Source organism: Vitis riparia, chromosome 10 (assembly GCF_004353265.1).
Source record: "Vitis riparia cultivar Riparia Gloire de Montpellier isolate 1030 chromosome 10, EGFV_Vit.rip_1.0, whole genome shotgun sequence".
In the NCBI taxonomy this organism is placed as follows: domain Eukaryota; kingdom Viridiplantae; phylum Streptophyta; class Magnoliopsida; order Vitales; family Vitaceae; genus Vitis; species Vitis riparia.
The window spans coordinates 21,504,062-21,531,893 of NC_048440.1; the positions used below are offsets into that span (position 1 = coordinate 21,504,062).

General features: G+C 34.5%; 4 protein-coding genes and 1 non-coding gene across 6 annotated transcripts; 2 read left to right on the plus strand and 3 right to left on the minus strand.

The window, feature by feature from the left end:
- The first annotated feature begins 1,051 nt into the window (after positions 1 to 1,051).
- LOC117923582 (phosphatidate cytidylyltransferase 1-like) lies at positions 1,052 to 11,249 on the plus strand. The gene is made up of 12 exons (XM_034841939.1): positions 1,052 to 1,329; positions 4,767 to 4,911; positions 5,401 to 5,654; positions 5,835 to 5,986; positions 6,408 to 6,549; positions 7,670 to 7,826; positions 8,469 to 8,516; positions 8,605 to 8,691; positions 9,444 to 9,572; positions 9,680 to 9,736; positions 10,643 to 10,726; positions 10,822 to 11,249. Exons 2-12 carry the CDS (start codon positions 4,837 to 4,839, stop codon positions 10,909 to 10,911), a joined length of 1,275 nt encoding a protein of 424 aa, XP_034697830.1. The 5' UTR covers positions 1,052 to 1,329; positions 4,767 to 4,836; the 3' UTR covers positions 10,912 to 11,249.
- A 622-nt stretch (positions 11,250 to 11,871) lies between these two features.
- Positions 11,872 to 16,806, minus strand: LOC117923583 (alkaline ceramidase). Of its 2 annotated transcripts, none has more exons than XM_034841940.1 (3): positions 16,703 to 16,806; positions 14,450 to 14,795; positions 11,872 to 12,805 (listed from the first exon to the last, which is right to left on the minus strand). In XM_034841940.1, the coding sequence occupies exons 2-3, from the start codon at positions 14,701 to 14,703 to the stop codon at positions 12,292 to 12,294; spliced, it is 768 nt and encodes a 255-aa protein (XP_034697831.1). In that variant the 5' UTR covers positions 14,704 to 14,795; positions 16,703 to 16,806; the 3' UTR covers positions 11,872 to 12,291. The 2 variants fall into 2 exon arrangements, with proteins under 2 accessions (XP_034697831.1, XP_034697832.1); XM_034841941.1 differs by lacking the exon at positions 16,703 to 16,806 and adding an exon at positions 16,631 to 16,683.
- Positions 16,807 to 19,773: 2,967 nt separating this feature from the next.
- Positions 19,774 to 21,087, plus strand: LOC117922899. The gene is made up of 2 exons (XM_034841107.1): positions 19,774 to 20,447; positions 20,570 to 21,087. The coding sequence occupies exons 1-2, from the start codon at positions 20,018 to 20,020 to the stop codon at positions 20,986 to 20,988; spliced, it is 849 nt and encodes a 282-aa protein (XP_034696998.1). The 5' UTR covers positions 19,774 to 20,017; the 3' UTR covers positions 20,989 to 21,087.
- A 1,454-nt stretch (positions 21,088 to 22,541) lies between these two features.
- Positions 22,542 to 22,637, minus strand: LOC117924421. Its single transcript, XR_004652787.1, has one exon. It is a non-coding gene; the product is annotated as a small nucleolar RNA snoR109 (small nucleolar RNA).
- A 714-nt stretch (positions 22,638 to 23,351) lies between these two features.
- On the minus strand, positions 23,352 to 26,958 carry LOC117922898 (phosphoribosylglycinamide formyltransferase, chloroplastic). Its single transcript, XM_034841106.1, has 5 exons — positions 26,377 to 26,958; positions 25,481 to 25,592; positions 25,175 to 25,351; positions 24,008 to 24,134; positions 23,352 to 23,765 (listed from the first exon to the last, which is right to left on the minus strand). The coding sequence occupies exons 1-5, from the start codon at positions 26,747 to 26,749 to the stop codon at positions 23,652 to 23,654; spliced, it is 903 nt and encodes a 300-aa protein (XP_034696997.1). The 5' UTR covers positions 26,750 to 26,958; the 3' UTR covers positions 23,352 to 23,651.
- Between the last annotated feature and the right edge of the window lie 874 nt (positions 26,959 to 27,832).

A 27,832-nucleotide genomic window follows, 5' to 3' on the forward strand; every position in this document is an offset into this window, starting at 1 on the left:
TGATTCAGAATTTTCTCGAGAAAATGAGGGCTGGTTAGACACGGCTCTTCTACCTGCTACTATTGATTGAATTTTTAGGTAAGTTAGCGCAGATCTTTTACAAAAAATAATATTTTTCTAATTTTAATATTAATTTATTTTTTAAATTATAATATTTTTAAACAAAATTTTACCAACATCCATAAAAATTCTTATTAATTTTTAAAAAAGTTTTTAACTTTTCAAAAATCAATTTAAACAAAATCTTCAACCATTTACTTTAATGAAGATTATGTAATCAAGTATTTATTAGTGAAATTTAATATATAAAATAAATCACCGAGAATTTAAGAAAAAATTCAAAATTTTCATATCATTTAATATTAGAAGCATAACTTCACTTTATAAGCGTTGATATGTAAAATTAGGTCTAAACATATTATATGGTATTTAAAATTGTGAAACAATATATAAGACCGATCAATTAAGTTAATACAAATTGAATTAAATGTAATCATTGAATGCCAACTACCATTATACAAGAGGGAAAGTAATTCTAAGTCTAGCACATGATGTTCGATATTATATTTGTATTCGTATTTATATTGGTATAATCATTTTTAAAATTACATCATCAAATTCAATTATAATAATAATAATAATAATAATATAACTACCCATTTCCCTCTTCCTTAGCAAATTCACATAAAGAATTCAAACTCGAAATTAAAGACTATGTTAAAGCCCACTAACAATCCAAAAGCTAGTAGTTGAGAAAGGGCCTAAAGACAAAGAAAGAGAATTTCCTCACAATAATATCAATTAGAAAAATATAAGATATTTTCTTAGATTTATAGTAAAATATTATTTGCTACCTCACCAACAATAATAATAATAATAATTGTACAAGTAATTTATTTTTCCCTTCCTCAACTACTCTTTCCATAATTTGTTACCGTAATTATTAATTTTACTAAGAAAAAATAATTATTAATGATTAATATAATATTTTTTTTTTTTTTTTTCAGATAATTAAATTTCAGGAGTGAATGGGGAAAAGATGGAGTGAAAGAGGAAATGAAAGGTGTCAGTTGAAGAGCAGTGGGTATAGCATTCCCATGTTTATCGAGAATAAGTATAACAGAAATCAAATTTTTTTTTTTTCATGTTATGCGATTCCCATTTCAGGATTTCCACCCAATACTTTGCTTTGCTTCCTCAAGGCTTAAATCCCATATTCTCTTCTTTATCTCTGCCGCCTCTTTTTGCGGGGTTTCTCTCACACTCCCAAGAGCTCTCTGGATTGAGATTTTCCGAGAAAAACAGGGTCTCATCTGGTTCAGATTCACTGTAAGAGCCCACGTCTGCTCTTTTTTTTTTTTTTTTTTGGCCTTTTTCTTTTTTCAGTTGTTTTGAGATTTGTTTTGGAATGTATTCATGTGGGTTTGTGTTTGCTTGTTTCTTTCATGTGCGTTTGTTGATTGTTGCTTCTGGGGTTGTGTTTGTGTGGTTTATTTTCTGTTTTATATTTGGTTTATTCTGTGGAGCAAATGAGAATACACACTTGGGAATGCTTTAATCTTTGGAAACAGTTATTGGATGTTGGGAAAACTGAAATTATGAGTTCTGGGATGGATTTAGAACTTCAAATATGTATACTGGAAGCAAACTTAATGGTCTTAATGGTAGTAGACCATGGGAGTCGCCTGAGAAAATCTTTATACAGGTAGGTGTTTGTGATATTGATTCAATAGCACATGGACCAAGCTATTGTAGTCTAGAGTGAATAGAATGGGGGTTCCATGAGGGTTGAAACTTTGGGGATTAGTCTCTTCTGCAATCGATGAGGCTTTTTTGTTGTTGGGCGCTGTTTATTATCTCTTTGGAACTGGCTAGTAAATTAGGTTAAATTATCCCTGGAACAGATTGATTTTATGTTTTGTGTTGCCCATTGGAGGAGGTCTGTTACTCTGTTTGGCAAGTCTTGAAGCAGAAAATCTGAAAAATGAACTGAGATTTTATTTTGTTAACTGGGCAACCACCTTTCTTTCCTTCACTCTGATTCAAATACCCACCAAGGTGAACATAATCTAGTAACGAGTAAGGACTCTGATGGCCGCTCCCTGTTTAAAGGCATGGAAGTTGGGATTTTTTCCATTGGTTATATCTTCTGTCATATATTATGCAAAGAGTAGAAGTATTATCCTAATCCTGATGGTTTTCCCTGTGACAGAATAGGGCTGGTCTCCCAAGAAATATGGCCAATTTTCACAGGCAATATTTAATGCTATATAGAATATATGTATCATGTGTCATCCATTCTTGCTACATGGTTGGGACATGGATGTGCATAATCATGGGACCATGTTTCTCAATCAGCTTCTGTGATGCAACATTTTAGGTTGCTCTGCTCTGTCAATGATCAAAACATGTAATCTACCTTTTTTCTGCATTAGATGCTATCCATAATGGTTGTATTGACAAGAATATAAATATTCGGCTATGTCATCACAGCAGTAAAATTCTCTGTTGGGCTGTCTTTGATTGTACTCCACCCTTTGATTTGAATCAGATTCTGGAATTAATTCTTTAATTCAAAGGTGCAAGCCTTTAATGGGATGCATAATGGAAAAGAATCCATTTATTGCCTCTTATAAGCCTAATGGTATAGCTATGAATTGTTTTACACCACTACTGTTGACAGTTTGACCTTCTTTGTATTGTTAGCTCCCACAGCATACTGGGTTGTTTCCTCCACCATTTGGACAAATATGAAGTGTTTGGAGTTCTTATCTTGTGGAGGATTACTTACTGTTCGGTTGTTAAAAGATGTACTGGCCCAAAATTTGTCATCACACAAAAAAAAGAGTTTCTAATGCCTGAGTTTCTCCAGCCTAGGGTTTAAAGTTACTAAATCTTTGGGCTATGAATGCAGAGGCTGCTGGACTTTTTATTGTAAGGAAGTTTAGGGTTTATGCTTTATAGGATGGTTAGGGAAAGATAGGAACAGGGCTTGGGAAGTAGGGTTTAGGTTAAAACAATAGGAACAGAGAAGCTTTATTGTGGAATAAAATTGATAGCACCACAGTGCAGAGAAATAAGTCATATGTAATAAAGAACTCTAAATAACACTGAAACCAATTTTGGATTTTTCTAAATCCATGGAGGTGTGATGTCAGTGGATTCATCTATACTCACTAAAAGTAGTCCTCCATCACATGACACCTCCTAAGAACCACCATTTATCGATGGCACCCCATTGGCATGTGCTTTAAGGGCATTTTCCCCTATCTATGATATGGCAACTACAGTAATACCCAGTGGTCCACTGGTGAGTCCTTATGGGGTTTCCTCTGTTTTCTTTCTCTTTTGACTATATTCTTGAAGTGAAAAAAAATACTGTTTTTCATTTTTTCCTTGGTCCAAATTAATTTCTTTAATTGCCATATGGAATGCCTTAATTCCATCCTGAAATCTGGTTATTCTCCTTTCATTTGAGAATTCCATTATTCAATTTTCAATGAATTTGTGGGTGATATAGTAGTGGTAGTGATGACTGTGAGGTTAATGATGGTTGTGATATTGGTAATGATGATTACAATGCCAATGGTTGGGGGGCAGTGATGACATGGTGGCAGTGTCATGACAATGGTGATAGTGGGTAGCATAATGTTGTCGTTATGGAAATAGTGCCGGCAAGCGCAGAAATGGTGAGATTAACATGGCAATGGTGGTGATGGTGGCAATAGTGGCAGTGAGGTGGTGGGCTGGTGGCTGCAGGAATGTTGTGTCATTTGTTGTATACTCAGTTAAGAGGGTTTGAAAATAAAACACCCTCATGTTTTTTATTTTTTTATTTTTTGAAATCCTCATATGGGAGGATAGCATTCCCGAGGCCTGGGTTGGTGGTAAGGAGTTAGGAGTGAGGGTGGGAAGTTTATAATTTCAATTCCATGTAGTAGAAAAAGACCAAAAAAGACCTACAGAACAAAGGATTTTAAAGGCCCATCCAGGGTTTCTAAATGCATCCTTAAAATGTCCAAGCTATGTAAATTGGATAAAAGGATGCACCTGAGGCCTGATTAGGTGGTAAGGAGTTGTGGTGGGAATGGGGAGGTTCTAGGTTTTGAATCCAAGTATCAAAAAAGACATGGGCCAAAAAAGAAAAAAAAACCCTTTTTAAATGCCTCCTCGGAATGTCACAAACAAGATGAATTGAATAAATGGAATTCTTAGATCAATCTCCTCCAAATATAGGCTTATGAATGAACATGACGAGCTTAGGAACCTTTTCTCTTCTTTGTTAAATTTCTCCATCCTTTGTGGTCGAGGTTTATAAGCAATGTCATTCATTTCTCCCATTAGGTATTGTTTACTGATCATACAATGTTGTAAAGGTCACCATGATTCATCCATCAATCTGGATAGTGGAGATTATGTTAAGCATTATCTAGGCTTATTCTCGGTTTGTAATAAGAGGCCTTCAGTTCTCTGAACAAAAATGTGATTTCTTTGACACCATCACTTTCTTAATTGAAGCTCTTGCCACACTTTTATGCTGAAAATTTACTGTGTGAATATGCCTGTGTGACGTTATTTGTCCCCTTGTTCCTGTTCTAGTTTTCATTTCATCAATTTTATTAGGCTCCTGCAAAATATGAGTTTGACTCAGTTAATCATTGTGGTTTCCTGTTGTTAATGCCCCACTATTTTTAGTTGATTTTATTTTAAAAATTATAGCTAGCATTTGTCTTCCCTGACTATTGTACCATGTTTGGATGTCTCAGGCAGCAATTTCTTTTGCACATGCTTGTAATGTATGTTTCCTTAATTGAGTAAAAACTATACATAAGAGCCATGCAAAAGGACAACACTACCAGCGCCCTGCCAACACCTGCTGCACGTGTTCGGCAGCGTAAACGCTCAAATGAGGTTGGTTACTTAAATTTTATTATATTGTCAATTGTAGTCATTTTCTCATATTGCAAAATGTTAACTATCTGATTTGAATTGCTTGTCTATAAATATGTATAGTTCTAAAAAAATAGGTAACCTTATGAAACTTGCTGAGAGTCATGATTGTTAAAAATTGAAATATATTTTGTTGTTGATTCTTAGTTTTCCCCTAATTGCCTTCCTTTTTTTTCATTATTATTTATGGGAGGAGGGGGAGAGGGGTCAATGATGCTGCTGTATCTCGAACGAGAACGAATTGGAAAAAGTTTCATCCCTATTGGAAAACCATTATTGATTACATCCCTCTTCTGAAACCATTATTGATTAGCCATTAGAAGTGAATATATACAATCTTGGGTTGTGATCTGGGTTCTGTTAAGGTGTACTATGCTTCAATGTTGAATCCTTTTCTTTTCTTCTCTTTTCTGTCCTCTTGTCTTTATCCTGGTTTTGGTTGGCTATCAGGTTCCTCCAGAGGCTAGCAAAGCAAATGGAAACCATCTACTTGCTGATGATCGGAACAAATACAGGTCTATGTGGATCCGAGCACACTCAACAGTCTGGATGATTGGGGGATTTGCATTAATCATCTACATGGGTCATCTCTACATTTGGGCCATGGTGGTTGTCATCCAAATCTTTATGGCAAGAGAGCTGTTCTGTCTACTCAGGAAAACTCATGAAGACAGTCATCTCCCAGGTTTCAGGCTATTAAATTGGTAAGTGAACCAGTTTACTATCCATAGATTGATGGAATGTTGTTGTTTCATGGAAAGCTCTCCTGAGTGTTCTGCTACTGATTATTTGAAGCTAATGTTTATTTTGTAATATTGACCAAGTTACTTTGGATGCTTTATATTACATTTGATATTTACTTATTCTCAGATTTTTTTACTCAGGCACTTTTTCTTCACAGCAATGCTATTTGTATATGGCCGCATTCTCAGTCAACGGCTGGTCAATACAGTAACTCCTGACAAATTCTTATATAAGCTTGTGGGCAACCTTATCAAGTATCATATGGTTACTTGTTATTTCTTGTACATTGCAGGTTGGTTATATCTGTTAGTTTTCTCATTTTGTCCTTTCATCTAATTCCTTTAGGAATTTTGATATTCAGCACTCTTTAGTTATAACTAGGTGTCAGATTAGATGATGTCCCTGTAAAAAGTGATCAGTGCTCCACACATGCATGGTTCTCTGTTCTTTTGTCCATTTGCTTTATCATTTTTTCTCGGATCGTGCAATTTTGTTGCTTTATTTTGATTTCCGTTTATGTTTTCCTTTGCCTTTTTTTTTCTTAATAATTTATTGCTGCTGTCTGATTCTTTTGTCCAATTGCTTTATCATTTTTTCTCTGGTCTTGCAATTTTGTTGCTTTATTTTGATTTCCATTTATATTTTCCTTTGTCTTTTATTTTTTTAATAATTTATTGCTGCTGAAATTATTACTCTTTGTGTGATGGGCTCAGGTTTTATGTGGTTTATTCTTTCGTTAAAGAAGAAGATGTACAAGTATCAATTTGGCCAGTATGCATGGACACACATGATTCTAATTGTGGTGTTTACCCAGTCTGCCTTCACCGTGGCCAACATTTTTGAAGGAATTTTCTGGTAAAACAACTTAGAGATTTAGATTTAAAAAATGCTTTTGTGATCCTGTTAATTAACTTGAAACTTGAACCTGTCAACCATGTTATGCCATTATCTGCTTCTGACCCTTAACCCCCTCCCCTGATGTATTACTTTTCTGTCATCTTCCCATTGCATCTGATTTTTAGATCCGTGTATTTGTTCACTTCAATTTACAAGATAAGGGCACTGTACCATCTGAACTTTAATATACTTTTATATGATATTAATTCAGTTATATCTTCCTTATTCTGACGCTACTATTTCTCTCAAACTTGCCTGTCTGGTTTTCCAGGAAGGACAGGGGGGTCTTACAATGTTGGAGGGTGTGGGCCAGGGTGCTATTTCTTAAATTAGTTTTTACAGTACAATGTAGTGTGCATTTATAAATCTACTCCAAAAAGAGAGTGCTTAGTCTGACGGAATGATTTAGGGAAGGTAAAGGAGAGTTGTGGGATCTTTCGAGTGTCTTTGAAATATCTTTGAAGGCTTTCACCATCTCTAGAACCATGAACACTCTCCCACCCTGATTATCATGGGAAGAAAATTTAGAGGTGGACTTCTTTGCAAAGAAGAGGACTTATAGTCAGTAAACTTCTTTTGGGATACAAGTGCCTCCTTGAGATATGAGAGAGTTCTGTTTTTGCAGTTGCTCTTTTGCATTTCTTTTGACATTTTTATTTTCTGCTTTCACTCTTAAAGGAAATCTCTTCATCTTGCTTGTGTGGTCTCTTTCCTCTTACTAAAATTTCCATTCTCTGAGATGATAATAATGGAGAGGAAGAGGTCAGACCCCAATAACCACTCCATTTATCAAGCTACAAAAGTTTGAAGCTTTAAATTAAAAACAAAGTTCAAAAAGTTCAAAAATTTTATGGGCTGTGTTTGAGGGAATAGAGAAACTGTGCTTGAATTTGTTACTATAGTATGAGCATATATATAATTTAAGATTTCTATTACTGGTTGGATTCTTTTTTTTCCTTTTTTTTTCCCTCACTTCAGAAGGACTTTGCCCTTTACTTGATTCTTGAGTGATTGGATTGTCAAGGCTTTGGAATTCTTTATTTGTTTATTTTCCTGACATAGTTTAGTATCAATGCAGGTTTCTTCTTCCAGCATCACTTATTGTTATCAATGATATTGCTGCTTATATCTTTGGTTTCTTCTTTGGAAGAACACCTTTGATTAAGTTATCTCCAAAAAAAACTTGGGAAGGTTTCATTGGGGCATCTATTGCAACTATCATCTCTGCATTTGTGGTAGTCTCTCCTTTTCTTTGGTGACAATGAACACATATATTGTCTTGCACATTTTTACTTCTGAATAATGTGGGGAAGCATATTTTGGCTGGAGGAACGTGAAAACTAGTGTTGCTGGTGGTTGTGACATTTTTATTATAGCCCAAAGCCAGGATCACCACATGTAGATTTACTTCAGGTTCCCCCAAGTAAAAACTGTTTTCATTAGACTAGCAACTTACTACTCGGTTATTCCTTGGAGTCTTTGACTTAAATCATATACAAAGGATCTTTCTTTTGCCCTTCAGGTGTGCTTCATTCACATATCTATGCAGTAGATTTTTCACATTTAGAAACATACACCTTTCTTCATGTCCTATTTCATGAGGAATGGATCTTGTGAGCTTTTCTCTCTCCATGTAAATGCACCTCAGAGGTGTTTCCATTAATGCCTCAATTTGCCTAGGCCCCTTCTGAAGCACTAGTCTACACTATAAATGCTCATGTTGCATGTTTTGGGTAATATCTTCAGCATGTTTCTTGAGTGCACATATATTTGGAAATAGGGATGTGCTCTGGCAGGTCTTTTTGTTTGTTTCATATTTGGTTGCTATGCAAGCACATCATTCTAAACCCTTGTATAATACCAACTTGTTCATGCAGCTTGCAAATATCATGGGTCGTTTTCAGTGGCTAACATGTCCAAGGAAGGTAAGTATTTCAGATGAATATTGCTCCTTGAAGAAGCATATTTGTCCATCTTCAGATATGCTTAATTTTTGTGATACAATTCATGCAGGATTTATCAACTGGTTGGCTTCATTGTGATCCTGGTCCGTTGTTTAAGCCAGAGTATTTCGATTTATCAGGATGGGTTCCTAGATGGGTGAGTAAGCAGTTCAATTTGATCTGGAATTATATGCACCAAATGTTTTGCTCATCCATCATGTCTCCTTTGCAATAACTGAATCGTCCATGCTTGACTTGAAAGATTGATTATGTTTCTGATTCATGGTAACAAACTCAAGTGTTTACTCAAAGTTAGTAAAATCACATGAGCAAACCTCATAATATGACTGCTGTTACATTAAAAGTATGCTCACTTTGTTGAAAGTTTTTGTTGGTTTCTTAGTTACACTGTAACTGTTAATATATTGAACTTTATTTTTTCTTGTTGATCTTAATTCCAAAATTTGTGTACGAAAGATTAGTTGTTGATGTTGACTCATGATGAGTCTTCAAAATTACGGAAAAATTTTGATGAATAAGACACATTCTATGATGGTCAGCCTCAAGAGAACAGCAGTTGTCTTGGAATCTTTCAATCTCTTCAATTTTATGTGCAAAATATATTTATGTTTCCTTTTTAACTATTAGTTTTAACTTTTTAAGATACCGTCTTATTTGGTGTTATTTGGTTTTCTATGTTCTAAGACTCTTCAAACTAAGTATTTGATGCATTTCCTTGACACTTAACATGCCTAATCCAAGAATGTCGGGTTTGACAACCTGATTCATCACCCCCTGTTTCAGTGTATTGTAAAGCTATTCCTCTGATTAAAGCATGAGATTTAAATTTTCAATCTCACAAAATATATGAGTAACTCTCTCTCTCTCTCTTCTCATTTTCTTGTGCAGTTTCCTTGGAAGGAGGTCTCCATTTTACCAGTTCAGTGGCATGCTTTATGTGTCGGTTTGTTTGCATCAATAATAGCACCTTTTGGAGGATTTTTTGCAAGTGGCTTTAAAAGAGCTTTTAAGATCAAGGTTCACTCTGGTTATTGTTGACTTAGTTAAGTGATGCCGATATGCATGGAAAGCTTCATTGTTGTTGACACTGTTGGTTTTTTATTTCTTTATCCAATTTATTACAGGACTTTGGCGATAGCATTCCTGGACACGGTGGAATTACTGATAGAATGGATTGTCAGGTAAGCTTCAAAGTGTGTAGTGTTCATCTAGGTGTACTTGCATTAGGATATAAACACACATTGTTGACAGTGTTTTTCCAAGAATAATTCCGAACGGGTAAAACAATAGCACTGGGGTGACTTACCGACTATTGGCAATTGGGTGATAGGAGTTTGAACCCTACTTTTGGAATGGCATACAACTAGGAAGTTGCTGATACAAGTGTTTCAAATGCAGTTTTCTGCATGCTATTTCATTAATAAAATTTATTAAAACTCTTATTTATAAAAAATTAAAAATACATGATTTACTGTGCTAACTGAATTTAATATTCATTTTATGTTACTGTTGGCAGAAACAATTACAGTAGTTGAGTTTTTGAATCTTGTAGCAATTGCAATGTCATGTTTAAAAAATCTAAGATAAATTTACAGTCATGTATAAAAAGATCAACACAAAATAGTGAAAACATGGGTGAACTACATCAATATATTCAATCAAAATTTGTTGAATTGAAAACAAGAAAATCCTGACTAGCTTTTAAAGCTTTTCAATTTCTTTCTTTCATCTTTTAAGTAATGAGAAAACCAAGAAGTAACCCAACAAAAAGCGAAAGGAAGTGAGTTTGGAACCCTTTGAAATCTATTTGTCATTCACATGCTTGACAGTTGTCTATATCAATCCTTAACCACAAAATGAAGAGGAAATATATGATGCAGTACACTACCATTTTGCTGCCTTCATTAGGGGTAAGGGCGTAATCTTAAAACCCTAGTCCATATCAAGAACATTGCATCATTAAATCCATGTATTTGTTCAGTTCAATTTCTCTAATGATGTACTGGATGAATCTATATCCTAAGTTTTTTGTCTGATTGGTAATACAATTTAATATGCACTTAATATAACATGGTCTGGTAATGCAGATGGTGATGGCGGTTTTTGCATACATTTATCATCAGTCATTTGTTATGGCTCAAAGCTGCTCGGTTGAGGTGATTCTGGAACAGGTAAAACCCTGCACTCTTTTGCTTACATGCTTCTGTATCTATCTCGTGGTTTCCCCTTTTAACTTGGATAAATAAAATACAACTCGTACTTGTAGATATTGATGAACCTTACCTTTGAGGAGCAGCAAGATCTGTACATTAAGCTAGGGCAAATGTTCCGGGAGAGGCAGTTCAGACAATCTTAAATCCAAATAACCTGTCTCTGTAATGTTTGTCATCTTCCTCCAGCATGTTCGTTACATGGTGGCTGATCCCCGAAAGAAAAAGAAGTTTAGTTCTGTACATGGTATTGTATTTCTTTTCAGTCATTCTATTCAAATATGTTGCTGAAGGTGTTTGTTCTTTTGGTGCACGCACTCTGTACAGTGCTTGTTAGCCATTGAATATACATAAATTTTTTAGCCATCTCTCACTTAGATGGTTACTCATGGGACATGATCAGTTATTTGGGTTCTGTTCTGTTCTTCATACTGATATTTTTGTGACCAATTCTGGAGAAAATAACAGGTTTTTAGGGTTGTGAAATAAATTCAATATGGTGATCATCCTTATTTGAGTGCAGGTGATTACCTACTTCTGCCTTGCGCCTGGTCAGACTTAAGCGGATTTTTAGAATTCGATTTATTATGATAATCCAGCTAATGTGATTTCATTGTTGGAATATATATTTTCGGATGAGGAACGTTCATTTATTTTCCGATGAAGCTCTCTTTTCCCAATGTTAAAAATGGTTTAAAAGATTTGAATGACCTGCTTGGGTGCTGAGAAAAATCTGTTATTTGGATATTTGCGAACAAAATGCACAGCCTATTTCTTTCCAGCAACCAAAACGAACATCACGTGTGCACTCTCAAAAGAATGAATATGGGACTTTTATCATGTCACCAATAATGGTAACTGGGAACTTTTTTTGCTTCTATGCATTAGACTCGATCTGAAACATTAAATAGGAAAAATTAACAAAAATCTGCGCAAAATTAAAGCAACCCAAAGAAACAGAACAATTGAGATACCTAAATAGGAACTTATGATGAAATCAAAACGCGGGCCTAAGATCAAGAAAGAAAAAAACAAGTAAAAAAGAACAAAGAATTGATGCCTATTTGATGTTCAGAAGCAAACCCACAAAAATAAAGGGCCGATAATAAGTGTAAACAAGAAATTTGGAACTTTGAATCTGTCCTATTTAAAAGGACAAAGTTAAAAGCTGATGGTATCAGAATTCATGATACTCTCTCAGAGTTCAATAACAAATTCAACACAGCTTTCTACTTGAAAGTAAAAATAAAAAATAAAAATAAAAATAAAAATGCAAAACAAACTATCCAGAAACAAAGCCATCTATCAAATACTGCCATATAAATATGGTACACAGTGCAAGCATGTTCTGCTTTCGCAAGGAAAATTTCAATGAGATGCATCAATATCCAATCGTCATTTAGATCCATCTAAAAGGGGGAAAATTGATTTGAATTTGCTTGCTTTTGTCACCTGCCAAAACCTCAGACGTGTTCCCAGCAGCAGAAAGAAAAGCTATAACTCCATTGGTTCCACCAAATTATCGTTCACTGGGTTTTTGGTTTGTTAATCTTAACATACGGGAAAATACCCATGAAATGGACAACCTTTGGGGCCCAGTCTCGTTGCTGAGCCCGGCAAAACATCAAGAACGTGTTGGCAAAGTAGGAATTGAAACCCATTAAGACATGCCACATTGCATGACCTTGAGGGTTGACAGGCCAACCTGATATCTCCTTGCAGAAAAGACGGTCAAATAACCAGCACAAACTACCAAGGAAAAGGGTGACCACATACCACTTTGCAAGCCGCTTTGCAGATGTATCCTTTGTGTGAATGTAATACTTGTACATACGGGGGATGCAGAGGAGACAGAGGATAACATAATGCACCTTGAAACCAGTGCGAAACCGAAACTGTGAATGGACTATAGCGAAAACAGCACCATAAAGGAACAGGAAGGTAGGCATTGTGCTACGATAATGCCAATCTGGGGAGTACAGGATGTAGAGATAAAGGAGCATTTCCCATACCATTGGAGTTTCATCACTTTGCTGTTGCCTGGAAATAAGTTCCAAAAATCATCTTCAGGTCTAAATTTAAACAATAAACAATAATCCACAAAAAAGATAATTCCGCAGGATGGAGTTGGCTTTGACCCAAGAAATTCACCACTTTTATTACTTAAAGGCAGAAGCATTTTCAATGTTACCCATATGTGGGGCAGGAGCTTTTATGCCCCACTCACCCACCTCGATCAAAGGTTTTTCTAAACCATCAATGAAGCAAGTCCATGAACATACAAACGTATAGAATGCAATGGCCACACAAGCCAATGACCATATAGATAATCTACACCAAAGCTCAAGCATTCTTCTCCCATGCTACGAATGCATTATGGCCCATACTCCTATTGAGTGTATAGAGCATGTATGCCCCACACCATTTTTAAGGGGCATAAACCGAACAGCTCTGTTAAAGCTAGTCTGTTTCACTCAGTAATAAATTTTAATTCGAGTCATTGACACCCAGTTTCACTCATACGCAAGAGCATCATCATTATGAATGCAGTATGAAAATGCTGAACTATCTTGATTCATATTTGTAACATAACTATATCCTAACAAATGCTAAATAAATAAACAAATAATAAAACATCCTTAAAACCATTAAATATGAATAAACATTAGGCTTTGAACTTCCAACTGTTTGTTCAGAGAATGATATAAGAAACACATGTTTTTGAGTTACTTCACTCATGCAATACAACATGAAGGCTTGTTTTTGAATTACTGCTTCATACATGCAATACAACATAAAGTTTGATCTTAACAAGTACAAGATTGAAGATCCCGATCTACATGATATTTTATCAAAATAGTGAGGTGTAGATTGGACTCTTTTTTTTCCCCCTTTCGTCTGTCAGGAAAGAAAAAACCTGATCTATAACTCAGCAGTATGACTATTTTCAACAAGTTGCCACAATCGACCACTACCCCAAACACAGCTCATTACTTCTTCATGGAAAACTCATATAAGGTAAAACACACACTAACCTAACCAAAACCCAGAAATTAAAAATCAACATAAAATAATAAAGAAGAGTTAACAATATGGCAGAATAACTTAAGAAGCGCTTGCCGACATTGAAAGGCAGATATGACCCTAAAGAGAGCCAAATGGAGTCTCACAATAGAGCTTCTAAAGCTAGTTTATATTGTATAACAAATCCACCCCCTGTTCACTTATTCTAATGGTGACAGTTTCATAGTTATCAGTGAGACACCTAAGGTATATACAAAGTGGGCAACTCCTTTTGCAGGCGCAACGTGGTCAGTTCCTCATGATTTATGAAACAATAGTCTGTTGCACTAAAAACCCAACAATTAGAAACAAAGTCAGGCCCCACACAGATAGATCTTGGATCAAATTACAACCATGTAAAGATTCTTATTCTTACGACCCCTCAACGACTCTGAAATTCATATTTGCAAAACCCATCATTAAATTGAATGCACCTCCAATGCACATCATGCATGCATGTCAATTTAAAGATATGAACTATTGCTTGTTTTATAAAGATGCATATCTAAGCTCCACTGTAACAGTTCAGATCATTTTCGAACTGACCCAAAATGCAACAGAACTAGGAGGCAATAGAAAGAGAATGCCGCAAAAGATAGCATGTCTGAGAATGGTACTTACACATGTTGCAATGTGGCATGATATACCATGCTTCCAATTGAAAGTATCATATTAGATATGTGAAGAACACTAAATCTCTTCTCGAAATGTTGTCTCAAGGCACTTATGAGGCCAATCAGTGCCAAAAGAATGCATGGGATATTTGATACAGTGTTGTAAAACTCTGCAATATAAGAAGAGTAGACATAATTTTTCTCACACCACTCTTTGGTAGATGTTACAGGACCCCAGAAGCTCGATATTCCCTCTGCCATTCTCCTATATGTTTGGCGATTTGTAAAAAATATTTAACCAAACCCCTTAAGTTAAGATGTCACGAAGTTCATAAAACCTGCAAACCATGTGCCTGTAGAAAATAAACCCACACTTCAGCAATCCAAGATTTTGAGAAAAAGAAAGAAAGGAAAGATGCACTAGACAAGAAACAAATGGAACAAATTGCACCATCTTCATTGGTTAGTTAAATAAAGAACATGATAGCTGAAGTCACTGCCACTTAACGACACAATAACCTACAAGTACTTGAATGGGTAACAAGACATGAAGCTTAAGCCTCACACTCCTATTAGAGAAAGAAACCAAAATACAGCATGCAGGCGCACACAGAAAGAGAAGATGCAATTGTGATCCACCTACAGTTCACGACATGCTTGAACATAAATGACTGCCAATAAACAGGTTTGATTTCACATTAATTATACATTTTTTTTCTCCTCTTTCATTTCAACAAACTAAACATGATGTCTGATGACTGAAGTTATGTTTCAAGAATATCTCGCAAGAAGATGATATTCCCTTCTTCTTTGATAAAAAAAACACAAGATCTTCCCTTTTATATTTTAGCCTTGTGACAAGGGCCTTGTTTTTGGCTAAAATCTTAGGCTCCTCAAATATAACATGAGATATACAGAGCAAGAAGACAAGCTCTTCATGTAAATTTCATATTTCTCATCATAACATTATAAGATAAAACCCTCAAAGTCTAAGATTCAAGTGATTATGATTGAAAAAGTAACAACTTGGTGATATTTGGGGCTCTATTTACATTGATCAAGAAATACATAAAATCACATAAATATCATAACGACTTATTATAATTTCTAATTATTTATTATATCAATGAAAAGCGAAAAAGTGATCAAGAAATCAAACAATCTTTTATATATAATTTTTTGGAGTGGGTCAAAGTATACATAGGAGATAACTTTGTCCGTGATAGACTTCATCGATTGGCCAAGCTCAAAGTAGGGCGAAGGAGTTGTTTTTTGTATACCCCTATGCTTTGATTGGCTTTTTGAGGCCTTTGTACACATTGAGTATACTTTTGTGCTCCCTTTAGTTATGCACTGTTAATATATATATATATAATCTTTGCCTATCAATAAAAAATAAAAATAAATTAATAAATTAATTAATTAATTAAAAAAAAAAATCTTCAATCAACTACAAGAAAAACATACTCATATGGTAAGAATAGGATTGCATTCAGAACTTTAGCATCACCACTGTAACTTTTTTCTCCATGCTTGTCATATTACTAATCAAGTTAACATTATAGATTAGAATCACCCAACAAATGTAATGATTCAAATGCCACTCTTGTGAAGAACAATGGAGTTAATATTTTCTTGTTCAGATTTCAAAGCCTTTGTAGGCACAATGGCACTAAACCATAATTATCAGAAAATGCCAGTACCTTAGATCTATGATCTGGATCATACCACAGACAAATTACTAAACTTAAACAAAGATATGATCAAAACTTCAGTCGGAATAAATTAATCGAGCAACCACAATACAGTTCCAAACTCTCTGCAATTAAAATCAAACACTCACTCAATTCGTTTGCGCTAGCAAGTCTCTCAACTAAGCTAAACCACATTATCATCTACGAAATAAGAAAAAAGCAAAATTCAGCATCAACTCTCCAAAACACTCTGCTTTTATTTTCCATGGCATTTGATACTAACCCTAATTATTCCTCCCGATAAGAAATTGATTTCGGAATTTCAACAAAATATACAATTTCACCCAATACAAAGATATTACAAAAAAAAATAAAAATAAATAAAAAAATCAAATTTATTCACAAAACAGAAAAATCAATTAAGAAAGAAAGAACCGTAGCAGAAAAGCAAAACAGCGAAACGATTCTACTCGTTCAAACACGACAAATCGAACCGGAAACAGAAGCAAACGGAACAAAACCCTAGGATAGAGGACATCATAAAACGCAGCGTTTTGAGAACGGACCTGCCTCGGTGAAGGAGGTCTCATTCTCTTCTTCCTTGCTCCGCCCAATCTCCTCTCTCTCTCTCTCTCTCTCTCTCTGTTCTCCTCTTTTTGCGACAATCGAGGTTTTTCTTTTTTTTGTTTTTCTTTTCTTAAAAATACAATATTATCCATGAAGAGGGTGGGGAGTTGGATGGAATATGGGGGGTGTTTTGGTCTTTTGGGAGCTTTAGCGTAACGGCGTCGGATTGGGCGTGTTTGCGTGAAGGGTGTTCATGTACGAAGCGAATCCAAGACGAGGTTGGAATTAATGGTGGTAGTAATGGGCCCAGATCTGCATTCGAGGATAATGGGCTGATTTTGGGCCGAAAAGGACAGGACGCCAAGTTCTAGCTCAGCCCATTTAGAGATCAGTACTTGTTTCCAGGTTCAGCCCATTCTAGGGGTGGAATTTGGACTTGGCCCATTTTTAAGCAAAAAATCAAATTGCAATTGTATGTTAAATTTTGATATAAATACATATGAAAATTTTAGAAAAACATTGTGGAATGGTTTAACCCAATCTAACTTTACTTAATTCAATTTTGAATCCAAGGCTAATCGAATTCGGTGGAGTCAAACTTAAAGTTAGAAAAACAAGGTTAAATTGAATACCTCCGATTAGAATTCATGTTGAATTGAACTAAGGTAGAACACTAACTTGATTTGAGCAAAGTTATGAGGTATTTGGTAAAACTTAATATTTATTACTTAATGATTTATGATTACTTTAAGTTAAATTATGACATGAAGTTTTGTTTTTTTAAACATCATAAAAAAAGATTTGTTTTATATGACATTTATACGAATAAAATCTTATGATTATTAAGAACTCAATAGGACCTTCCCTCTTGAATCAGACAAACTTTATCAAAGAGGGGGTGGTTCCTATTGAGTTATTACGCTTTTATATCAACAATTCAATTCATCCTATTACTATAGGGATGAACCCAATCTGGAATATGAATCATAAAATAAAATGTTTATTAAACTGATTATGGGAATACCAATTACAGTACCTATTAGTCAAAGAAGAATCCTTTACTTATAATTTATTATTTAATTTTTACTTTAAGTATTAAGGTTGTTTGATAAAATTAACTTAAAACTAATTTTAAATTATCAAAATGATATATTTATTCTCATAAATTACAATCAGTGTAAAGAATGTTGAATAATAGTAAAGGTTGTGAAGTAGTAAATGAAATCATCATAGAGATAATTAGGATAAATGAAAGTAAAAAAGTCTAAGAATAAATTAATTATTTTTACTTTAAATCATATGATTAAATTATTTTAATTTAAGTTATTAAGTCACTTTAAGTTATTATATTAATTTACCAAACACTCGCAACCCTGACTAAAATCACAATTGATGCCATATTTTCAAAAAGAAACATCAGTATTACAATAACATTGAGTCCAAATAAATCTTGGGGAAGTAAAAAAAAAAAAAAAAATTAATGTTCCAACTTTTTTAAAATGATAAATTATTTTTTAAAAAAAAGGTAAACAAACATCAATCTTAACTTTCAACTCCAATCATTGAATTTATCAAGGCTTTAATATTCTTATAAGTAAACTAGGTTCATTGAACCTAGACACTCCAAGCTTCATTCAAGAATGTGGACAAATTATACTGATTTACTCACACAACATTTCTTACTTAGAAGCCATCATCATTCAACATGCATTAAGTTCAATGTACCTGGACACCTGAGTTAAACAAACCTTATCTTTAAATTTCATTTGAATTAATTTTTCCAAAGTCTATAGCCCTTTTTTCTTATATGAAAAAGGTAATGTACTGTAATACAGGTAGTCGCCTGTTTCTCAAATGAAAAAGATTTTTAAATTTTGTTTTTCTCTTAAAAATTTTGGAATCAAACATAACATTATAAGACAAAACATGAGCTAGTTTCCCATTATTGTGGAGAAATATATTGTTGTAAGGATAATGTGGATAAACTAGAAAGTTGAGCAAAATAAACGAGTATATAAAAAAAAAATTGATAAAAAAATAAATTTATGATACATGAGATATGCATATCCCGTATTTTAGTATGAGATTAATATATCTTACATAGAAATATATGGAAAAAAAAAATGAATAATATATCTCACAACTTATCATATTCTATGCTTAGTTAAATATAAGATAAGATAAGTAATGAGATAATTTATCTTATTTTATCACTATCCAAACATAAGATATGATATAATATCTTCTATCTTATCCAATATAATGTTATATCCAATCAATCAAATATGACCTTCAAATTTTGTATCGGGGTTGGGATAAACTCTAATAATAATTGTAATGATTAATTTATTTTCATCAATTGGTTAATTTTTATATAAGATATTTAAATAATAATAATTTTTGAAAAAAGCATGAACCAATTGAAAGTTTGACAAATCATTATAACTAGTTCTTTGAATTTTTAAAACCTTAGTATAATATTTAAACTTTAATAAGAAAAATATTTCTAAGGCTTAGAAAATATTTATAACTAATAAAATTAAAAATTAAAAATTCATTTTCTTTTAACATATTTTTCTTCTAGAGTCAAACACAACAAACATGCACATGAATTATTTCAAATAATTTCTTTACATTTTAGAAATATTTTTCAAATATATACTGAAGGCCTAACTTTAAATAAAGCAGGAATGCAATTTCAAGGCTGATTCATTTTCCAAATTCAGCAACAGCGCAGGGGAGCGCAGGGGGTATGCGCTAGGTTCAATGAACCTGGAAACCAATGGTTCCCGGCGTCGAGTCTCCACATCTAAGAACGACGGCGCCACGTGGAAACACGGGTTACGTGCGATCAGCAACTGATCAAAAGGCAGTTCGCCACACGAGCCACTGAACAAATGACAGTTCGCCACACGAGCCGCACGTGGTTATGCGCAACTTGGACGTCTATCCCCATTCTGAACTTGACTCAACACATGGTCTAGATTCATTAGCAACTCTAAGTTTTCGAACCCTATAAATAAAGCCTCTACATATTCTTCCGTAGTGCACCGTGGCGTAACATTTCCTCCAAATTTCTTCATTTCCTCTGAAAATTTTCAGAAAAAGTTTTACTTCCGACAAGTGTACTTGGTCATTTTCTCTTTCTGTATGTTGGATGTGAACACTGTGTCGTCATTTCTTCAAGATCACTGTCTATAACAACCTTGTCGAAGTAACCGCTAGTGGAAAAAACCAGAAACGGGGAAAATAAAATCCCGGAAAGAAAGAGGGTGCCGGAGAAAAAAAATCTATAATTATCTTATCATCCCTCAATGGCGAAGATCCCGGTGAGGTTCAAGAGGGTGGCGGCTGCTTTCGACGAGGTGGTTCGGGTGCGGCCATGCGACAGCTGGGAAAGCGAGAGTTCTACTGAGCTTTCGGATGCTGATCTTTCGGATCTGGTGAATTCTTTTCTTGAAGAAGAAAGGGTTGGAGTTGAAGAGGAAATGGTTAAGGATGAGGGAGGAGACGTTGAGCGAGAAACGGATGGGGATTTGATTGGAAGAAGAGAAAGTTACTGCTCTGATTCGGAGACGAAGGAGGCGTTGCGGAGCTTGTTAGGCGACGAGGCTTCGGATGACGCCGTTGAAAAGATTCGGGCCGAGACGGAACTTGCGTGCCGGCATATCGGGAGTGGTTCGTCGTCGAAGGGGTTTAAGCGGCGGCTGATGAATCGTTTACGCGAGAGAGGGTTCGACGCCGGTACGTATTTGAATTTACCATTTTATTTTATTTTTTGAATTAGCCTTTGTTGGTTGGTAAGAAAACGGTAGAAAATCGTGATTTTTGGGACATTTCTGAATCCATGAATCTTGACTCAACAGGTCTCTGCAAATCTCGGTGGGGGAAAACCAATAAGCGGTCGATTCCCGGGGACTACGAGTACGTCGACGTTAACATCGCCGGAACCCGCTATGTCGTGGAAGTGTTTCTCGCCGGAGAATTCGAGATAGCCCGGGCAACTAAAGATTACATTTCACTGCTGGAGGAATTTCCTCCGATCTTCGTGGGAAAGCAAGAAGAGCTGAAGCAGATTGTGAGGATAATGAGCCGAGCCATGAAAGGATCCATGAAGAGCGTGGAAATGCACGTCCCGCCGTGGAGGAGGAACAGCTACATGCAGGCGAAATGGTTTGGGTCGTACAAGCGGACGACCAGTGCCGCTCCGCCGAGGAAGGAGTCGGAACGGGGCCCCGGTTTCGCCGGAGAGAGGTTGCCGGAGATGATTTTGGTGGTAGGATAGCGTTTCAAGGGGTTTTTGGGTGTTGATTGAAGTTTGCTTTGTAATCAATTTGTAAATTTGTTTGAATGAAAATAAAATTATTTTCTACTTCTCAAAACATTTATATGATGAAGAAAGCATAGAAATTATATAATTAAGTTAATTAATTATATTTATTAAAATTATAAATTTCATAATAAAAATATTAAAAAATAATTCAATTATTTCTCTTACCATTTATAATCATATATATCTTATTCAATTGTACCGTTTATTTCATCTTTGAATTTTCTCACTAATTCCGACCATCCTTAAATAAATAATAATAATAATTGTTATCTATGGTTGAGTGGTACCACAAATTTATAATTTCTTTTCATATTTATATAATTTTAGATTAATAATTATATTTTGAAAATAAACTATATCATTTTTTTAGAAAAGAATTTGATTGATAAACTTCTAAAAATATAGAAAGTCATTTAAAATAATTATTTGATAGGCAATTATTTTTTAATATTAAAAACATTTTTTTATTTATATCCAAAAAACTTGAAAAAAAAATTGAGGGAAACTAAGAATAAAAATAAATAAAAAGGAAAAATAGTAAATAAAGAAAAAATGAAATAAAATAAAAAAATAAATTTAAAATTAATAAATTATTTTTACATATTATTTTAAATTATTTAGTTTATTTAGATTTTTTATATAAATATTAAATAATTTAAATTTTTTAATAAAATTTCATGACACACTTTTAAGATTTATAGGGGTAACATGATTGATAAAACATCATTATTACTTTTTATTAAAATGCACTAATCTTTTGCCGCCCATTCCATTAATAAATTAAAGGCACTGTCCAATTCAAAGTTCAGCCCATTCGTAAAAGTAGATATCATTAATAAATAAGGCTGATGTGGCACATGTTGTCATCTTTTAGGGTCCCTACAACGTTATTATTGATGATGATGTATAGGATAAGCGCTGGTCAAGGCAGACTGGGCTGGTGGTGGTAGTTGCCTTAAGTGAACCTGGTGGGACGATATGTAAAACTTGAAGGTGGTTCTTGTACTCTGTAAAAATTATCATGAGGTTAGGTTATGTTTGGTTCTGTGGGAAAATTCATAAAGAAAAGAGTACTAAAAAAATAGAAAAAAATAAAATAAAATTCAATAAATTATTTTTATTTAAATTTTTTTGAAACTTTTATTTCCATTTTCCGAAACCAAACGTAACCTTAATTTTTTAAAATCCTTAAATAAAAATTTCCCAACCAAAACATCAATGGTAAGTACAGTCTAATCTCTTTTCATTTGTTTGTTTGGTAGGAAAATGGGGAGGGATTTTGAGAAAAAAGGTTAAAAAAAATCGAGTGTTGGAAAATGTAGGCACCAAGAGACACAAAGCCACTGGGAAATCAAAGGGGCTTTGCCTGGAAGGTGACCCGAATCAAATGTTCTGTTGCTGTAAGAGAAGGGTCTCTTAAAAAGGCTAAATCCTATGCCATTTCCCTCTTCTCCCCTTCTCAAATTCATTCATATTCTATTCATTTAACAGAAGAGCAAAAAAAAAATTGTGAGAAGTTCGGTAAGCAGATTTGTCGACAGAGATTCACGACAACCGGCCAGTTAACTTCTCAGCCATTTGATTTGATATAGCTACAGCCACCTTTGGCAAATCAAGATCAAGGGCACTCACTGCTCCCTCCTCTTGGTACATGTAGCCAAACAACATCTTGAACCCTAACCCTAGTAAAAACTGAAAGAGACGATCTAGTTGAGAGCAACGAACCCTAGCCTCTGCCCTTGCTTTTATAGCATGGGTTGCCTCAAGAGGAAAGATCTCAGCCGCACATCTTGTAACTCACCATTTTAGTTTTGGGCCCACTGAAGACTGAAAGGGCTTTTGGGCTGGGCCCAAACAGAAACTTTTGAAAATTTTATGCTCTGTTTGGATCTGGGAAACCCTGAAAAGGTGCTATATGTAAAAAGAACTTACAAAATTTGAAATTCTCCGTTCTTGGTATGAAAGAGAATAAAAATATATTTAAAGAAATAAGAAAAAAAAAATTATTAGTTTGAAACTTCATTTAAATCTCGGAGAGTTTGAGGGGAAGGCCTTGTTTCATAGCATTTTCCAACATCCAAATGAAGCCCAAATATTTTTTCTTTTTTCTTTTTTCTTTTTCCTTTTTAAATAATTTTTATTCACTCCAATTTCCTCTCAAATTTCAATTTTCTTTCTCCCATACTTTTCTCCAGACTTCCCAAGATCCAAAGGAAGCCCTGTTTGGAGAGAGAATTACATTTGACATAAGGATTTTAGTAGCATTGATGTTAGCTGTTTGTTTAATTATATTATTATATACATATCCGCAGATGTTTTCAACAAAATCAGAAAACCCGCTTCTTGATTCACTGTGTAGCAGCTCTCAAGTTTGATTTTTGATACAGTTTTCGCCTTCCAATACTCAATACAGCTCAACATCTGCAAGCTGTTTGGGCAATTGAATAAGCTTACATAAGCTATCAAAAATGAACAACACTTCCAGTTCAGAAGGATATAACAACTAATCTACTGATACAAAATCTGCAGATATGTCTCTTTGTCTTCCAAAGAAAGCAGAAGGAAAATTATCATGTGGCTGAATTGATCAGCTGGGTACCCTGTATGTGATTTTGTTAGCTATATTCGTTAGGGTTTTCTTTACTCTGGATGATAGGCACCCCATCTTCTCTCCAAACAATCCGCTCATCGCATAATGCTGATGTCACCTCCACGTATATGCGATGCTCCTGAAAAATTAAGGGTGTCAAGGAAAAACCATTTTGTGATGTGATGCACAATGGGAAATCCATAACTTCGTCATCCTCTCACATGAATGAGTAAAACTCTTGACCTGTTCCCCTTCAGGGAAGCAAGTTATAGCACTGGATGTTTTCTTTCTCTTTGCAATGGTTGATAATGAAAGGAATTATTTAGGTTGGTTGCTGAGGAAGGTCATGTAATTATATGTTTTAGAATTTAGATGGACTACCTCATGAAGAACCCTTGCGGCCAGCTCATCTGCAGTGTCATCAGCAAGCACAGGCACAACTCTTTGAGCAAGGATACGCCCTGTGTCATAGTGCTCATCAACGAAATGGACTGTAGGACCTGAGTATCTAGCCAAACATGAAAAAGAAAATGAGTAACCATTTCTTAAAGTGAATCCAAAAAAAAAAAAAGTCAAAGATGGTGTTCAATACTATGAAATAAGCAGACATTTGGAACCAGTTCTTGTCACAATGTGATAGTTCATCTGATATCAGCTTCTGACAAGAAAAATTTTAAGGAACTCGTTTATAGTCACATACATTACATTTTTTTCCGTGCTCATATCCATTATAAGAGCTAACCACTTAGTTTATGGGACTTGGGACATTAACTTTCAAGCCCCCGATTACCTCCCTCACTATTTCACAAAATAGTCCAGGATCCCAAAATATTTCACGGATAAAATTCTTAAATATCCAAACAAGATGCCATATAGCAACCAATTATTCATAATTTATGGCTTACATCTGATGTGTTTCAGTCCATCTAGGATATTCATAAAGTGCAAAAATAGCCAAACATGGCTTCTTTCACTGTTAACTATTGGATGATTGTATTCTAAGTTTTTGGTTACAAATTATTTGTAAACATTAGAGACTGGTCTCCCCTGCCTTGTAAGTGACACAAGTCACCAGTGCTGCACCAGGTAGAGTTATTTCATATCTAGAATACAGTATGGACTTGAACAAGGAAAAAATATGAAGCTTAATATGGGCAAGGGAAGCAGACATTGATCTTTGCAATGCCTATAACTCATAATCAGATCAGAAAGGGATTTATCTTGTTCTGGTGCCAGCACAAGTTCAGATATTCAACATTCATAGCTGTGTAAAAGGAGTTGAGGAAGACTATTCTCGTGCTTCTATTTCTCCAACACTTGCCCATTGGTTTGACACTACTTGCTAACCAGTTTTTTCAGACATATGAATGGTATAAAAGAAGCCAGTGAGCAGCAACATCACACAATGAAATTTTAAAGGTGTTAAAAGACACTAAGATGTTGATAATCAGCATTTAAGTTTTTCTTCCACAATAACCAAGCTGAAGTTGGAAAGTGTATGGACTGAAAAATGGACATGCGAAAACGAAAATCACAGCTGCAACTTACCTTGCTCCAGAAGCAATGACTGCTTTATGCACCTTCATACCATAATATCCTTTACCCCCAAAAGCAGGAAGAAGCGAGGGATGGATATTTAGTATGGATTTCGGATAAGCTCGGATCAACTCAACTGGGATAAGTTTCAGATATCCAGCTAGGAGAATAAAGTCCACCTCAAAACCTCTGTTTAAGACACAGTTACAACAAAAAGTTGTGTGAGACACTATAGCTATGATTTAGTTTGGTTTAGAAAGACTAAGAAAATTATGTGGGAAAGATACGAGGCAACTAGAGTGGTATTCAAACAAGAACCTAAGAGCAGCCACAAGGTCATTTGGTGATAATGCCTCAGGTTCATCCTTTGTTTTCGGGAACAAAATGACTGGGATACCCTTACCTCTTGCATAATCTGCACCTCCGCAACCTGCACCATATATCAAAAGGTTATATATGGCTGATATGCATAACTCAAGCAAATTGCAGTAGTCTCTAAATTCCATTCTTGCCGCATGTAGTGTTAGAAGCATGACTTTAGAAGGCAGTGGCAAATGTGAAATCCCTTCAGCTTGTGCAAGGTAAGATGTGTGTTTTAGGATCACTAATTCCCAAAGTACATAATAAATTAACTCATAAATTTTTTTTTTTTAAAAAAAGAGAAAAAATAAATAAATTAGGGAAGTTGGTTTTCTTTGTGTTTGCCCCAACCATACATACACAGTTCTCCAAGATTCACTCTCCTCTCTGAAAATCGAGAAATCGATGAATGCAAAAATTTCTTCAAACCAAATCTTGAATCCAATAAGCAATTCTTAATCGATGAACTATAGACCAATGTACAATTTTATGGGATTCATAGTCTTTCATTCTTCATATGAAAATGCATTCAAACCCAGTATGGAAACCAAAAAAAACAGCCATTCCCCTTTCAAAGCTCAGAATTGATTACAGAAACCAAATTTCTTCGGCCTAATCAAATTGACAATGAACTAGTTGCAGATAAATTCGTCTGGTAAACAAGCATATCAACATCCAAAAAGACCTATAACGATCATAGGTATGGAAATTTTCTAAACAAACTCAATCCAAGTGGAGGAATTTCAAGAAGCAACCACTTTTCCAATCTGTTTTACTTGTAATCAGCAATCAAAATAACAGCATAATGGCATGAATTAATCTGATGAAAAGTAAATTAAAATAACAAATTATACCAGATTTATTGGTTGCCAAAACAACAATGTCTCCATGAACCGAGCCCCGAAGACACGCCTCGTGAATCGACCGGAAATTCGACCCTCCGCCGGAGACAAAAACCGCCAGATTCTTCCGTCGAATCCCGCTTTCCAAACCCTTCTCACCGCCAGTAAAACCCCCTGCTTTTTCTACACTATTTCGACACTCTAACCTCCTCTTAGACCACGATACCGTTTGGGGGGCATCGTAATGGTGAGTTTTGAAGGAGGCCCATCTCTTAGAATGATCAAGAGAAGGGTTGAAAATCATAAAGAAAGGTTTTTTGGGGTTCTGAATTGGTGGGATTGCTGAGTTTGAACAGAACCCATGGAGCAACCTTTGAGCTTCCATTCACGTTTTCAGAAAAAATATGAAAACCGTATGAAAGTGAGTCGATTTTGTGATCAGTATTGGTATTTCTACTGATTGTTCTGGCTCTCTATCGTTTAGAGAAGAAGATGAAATACTAGGCAAAGGCGAAGATTTTGTGGAGCTTTGAAAGTGTGGGCTGCTCGTTCCTGCACAACCTGTTCTGCGCTTTGGGAGAAATCTGAAACGGTGTCGTTTTGCCCGAACTGCCCTACGGCAAAGGGTCTATTTCTTGCTAATAATAATTCAAAATTTGTGAATATTTAAAATTTTTTATTTTTTTTCTACAATATTATATGTCATCCGGGCAAAATAAATTTATATTTAGTAAAAAATTTGAAGTATTAATATTATTTTGAGATAAATCACATTTTTGAGAGATTTTTAAACAATAAAAATAGTATTTAAAGGTCAAGCGAAATATTTATATGCATCTCAAATTTTCTTAATATAGTTTATCAACATTTTTGATAAAAAAAAGTAACTCACATTTTTTCTTTTAAGAAAAATATTTTAAAATAGAAAAAAATCCTTAATTTTAATATAAATATTTTTAAAATAAACTTTTCAAACATAAAAACCAATAAAACAATAAATACTCCTATTTTCATTTCTTAACTGCTTAGATTGATAGATCAAATACTATTCTAAATAAATTATAGTGAGATTATTACTTTGATTTAGGGTTGTATCATGGTAAATTAGTGGTTAACTCGACTCCAACATCCAACTTAATTCAAGCTCTAACATATAATATTAAAATCCAAGCCTAATTAACCCAAACTTAATCAAACTCAACCTCTAACTTGTAACACTCTATTCCAAATCTAATTAAATCTCGCTTTTCTAATTCCTAATTGAGTTCAATTTATTGGATTAGACTTGGGAGGATCGAATTGATCAAATTACATGATTCAAAATTCACCCATAATATTATTTATTTATTTTTATATATTTATACAAAAAATGAGATGGTAAATGAGGGTAATATTTAAGATAATAAGAAAACAAAAATTTTTAAAAATTTTATATATGATCTTATGTTGATCTAATCATGGTTGATAT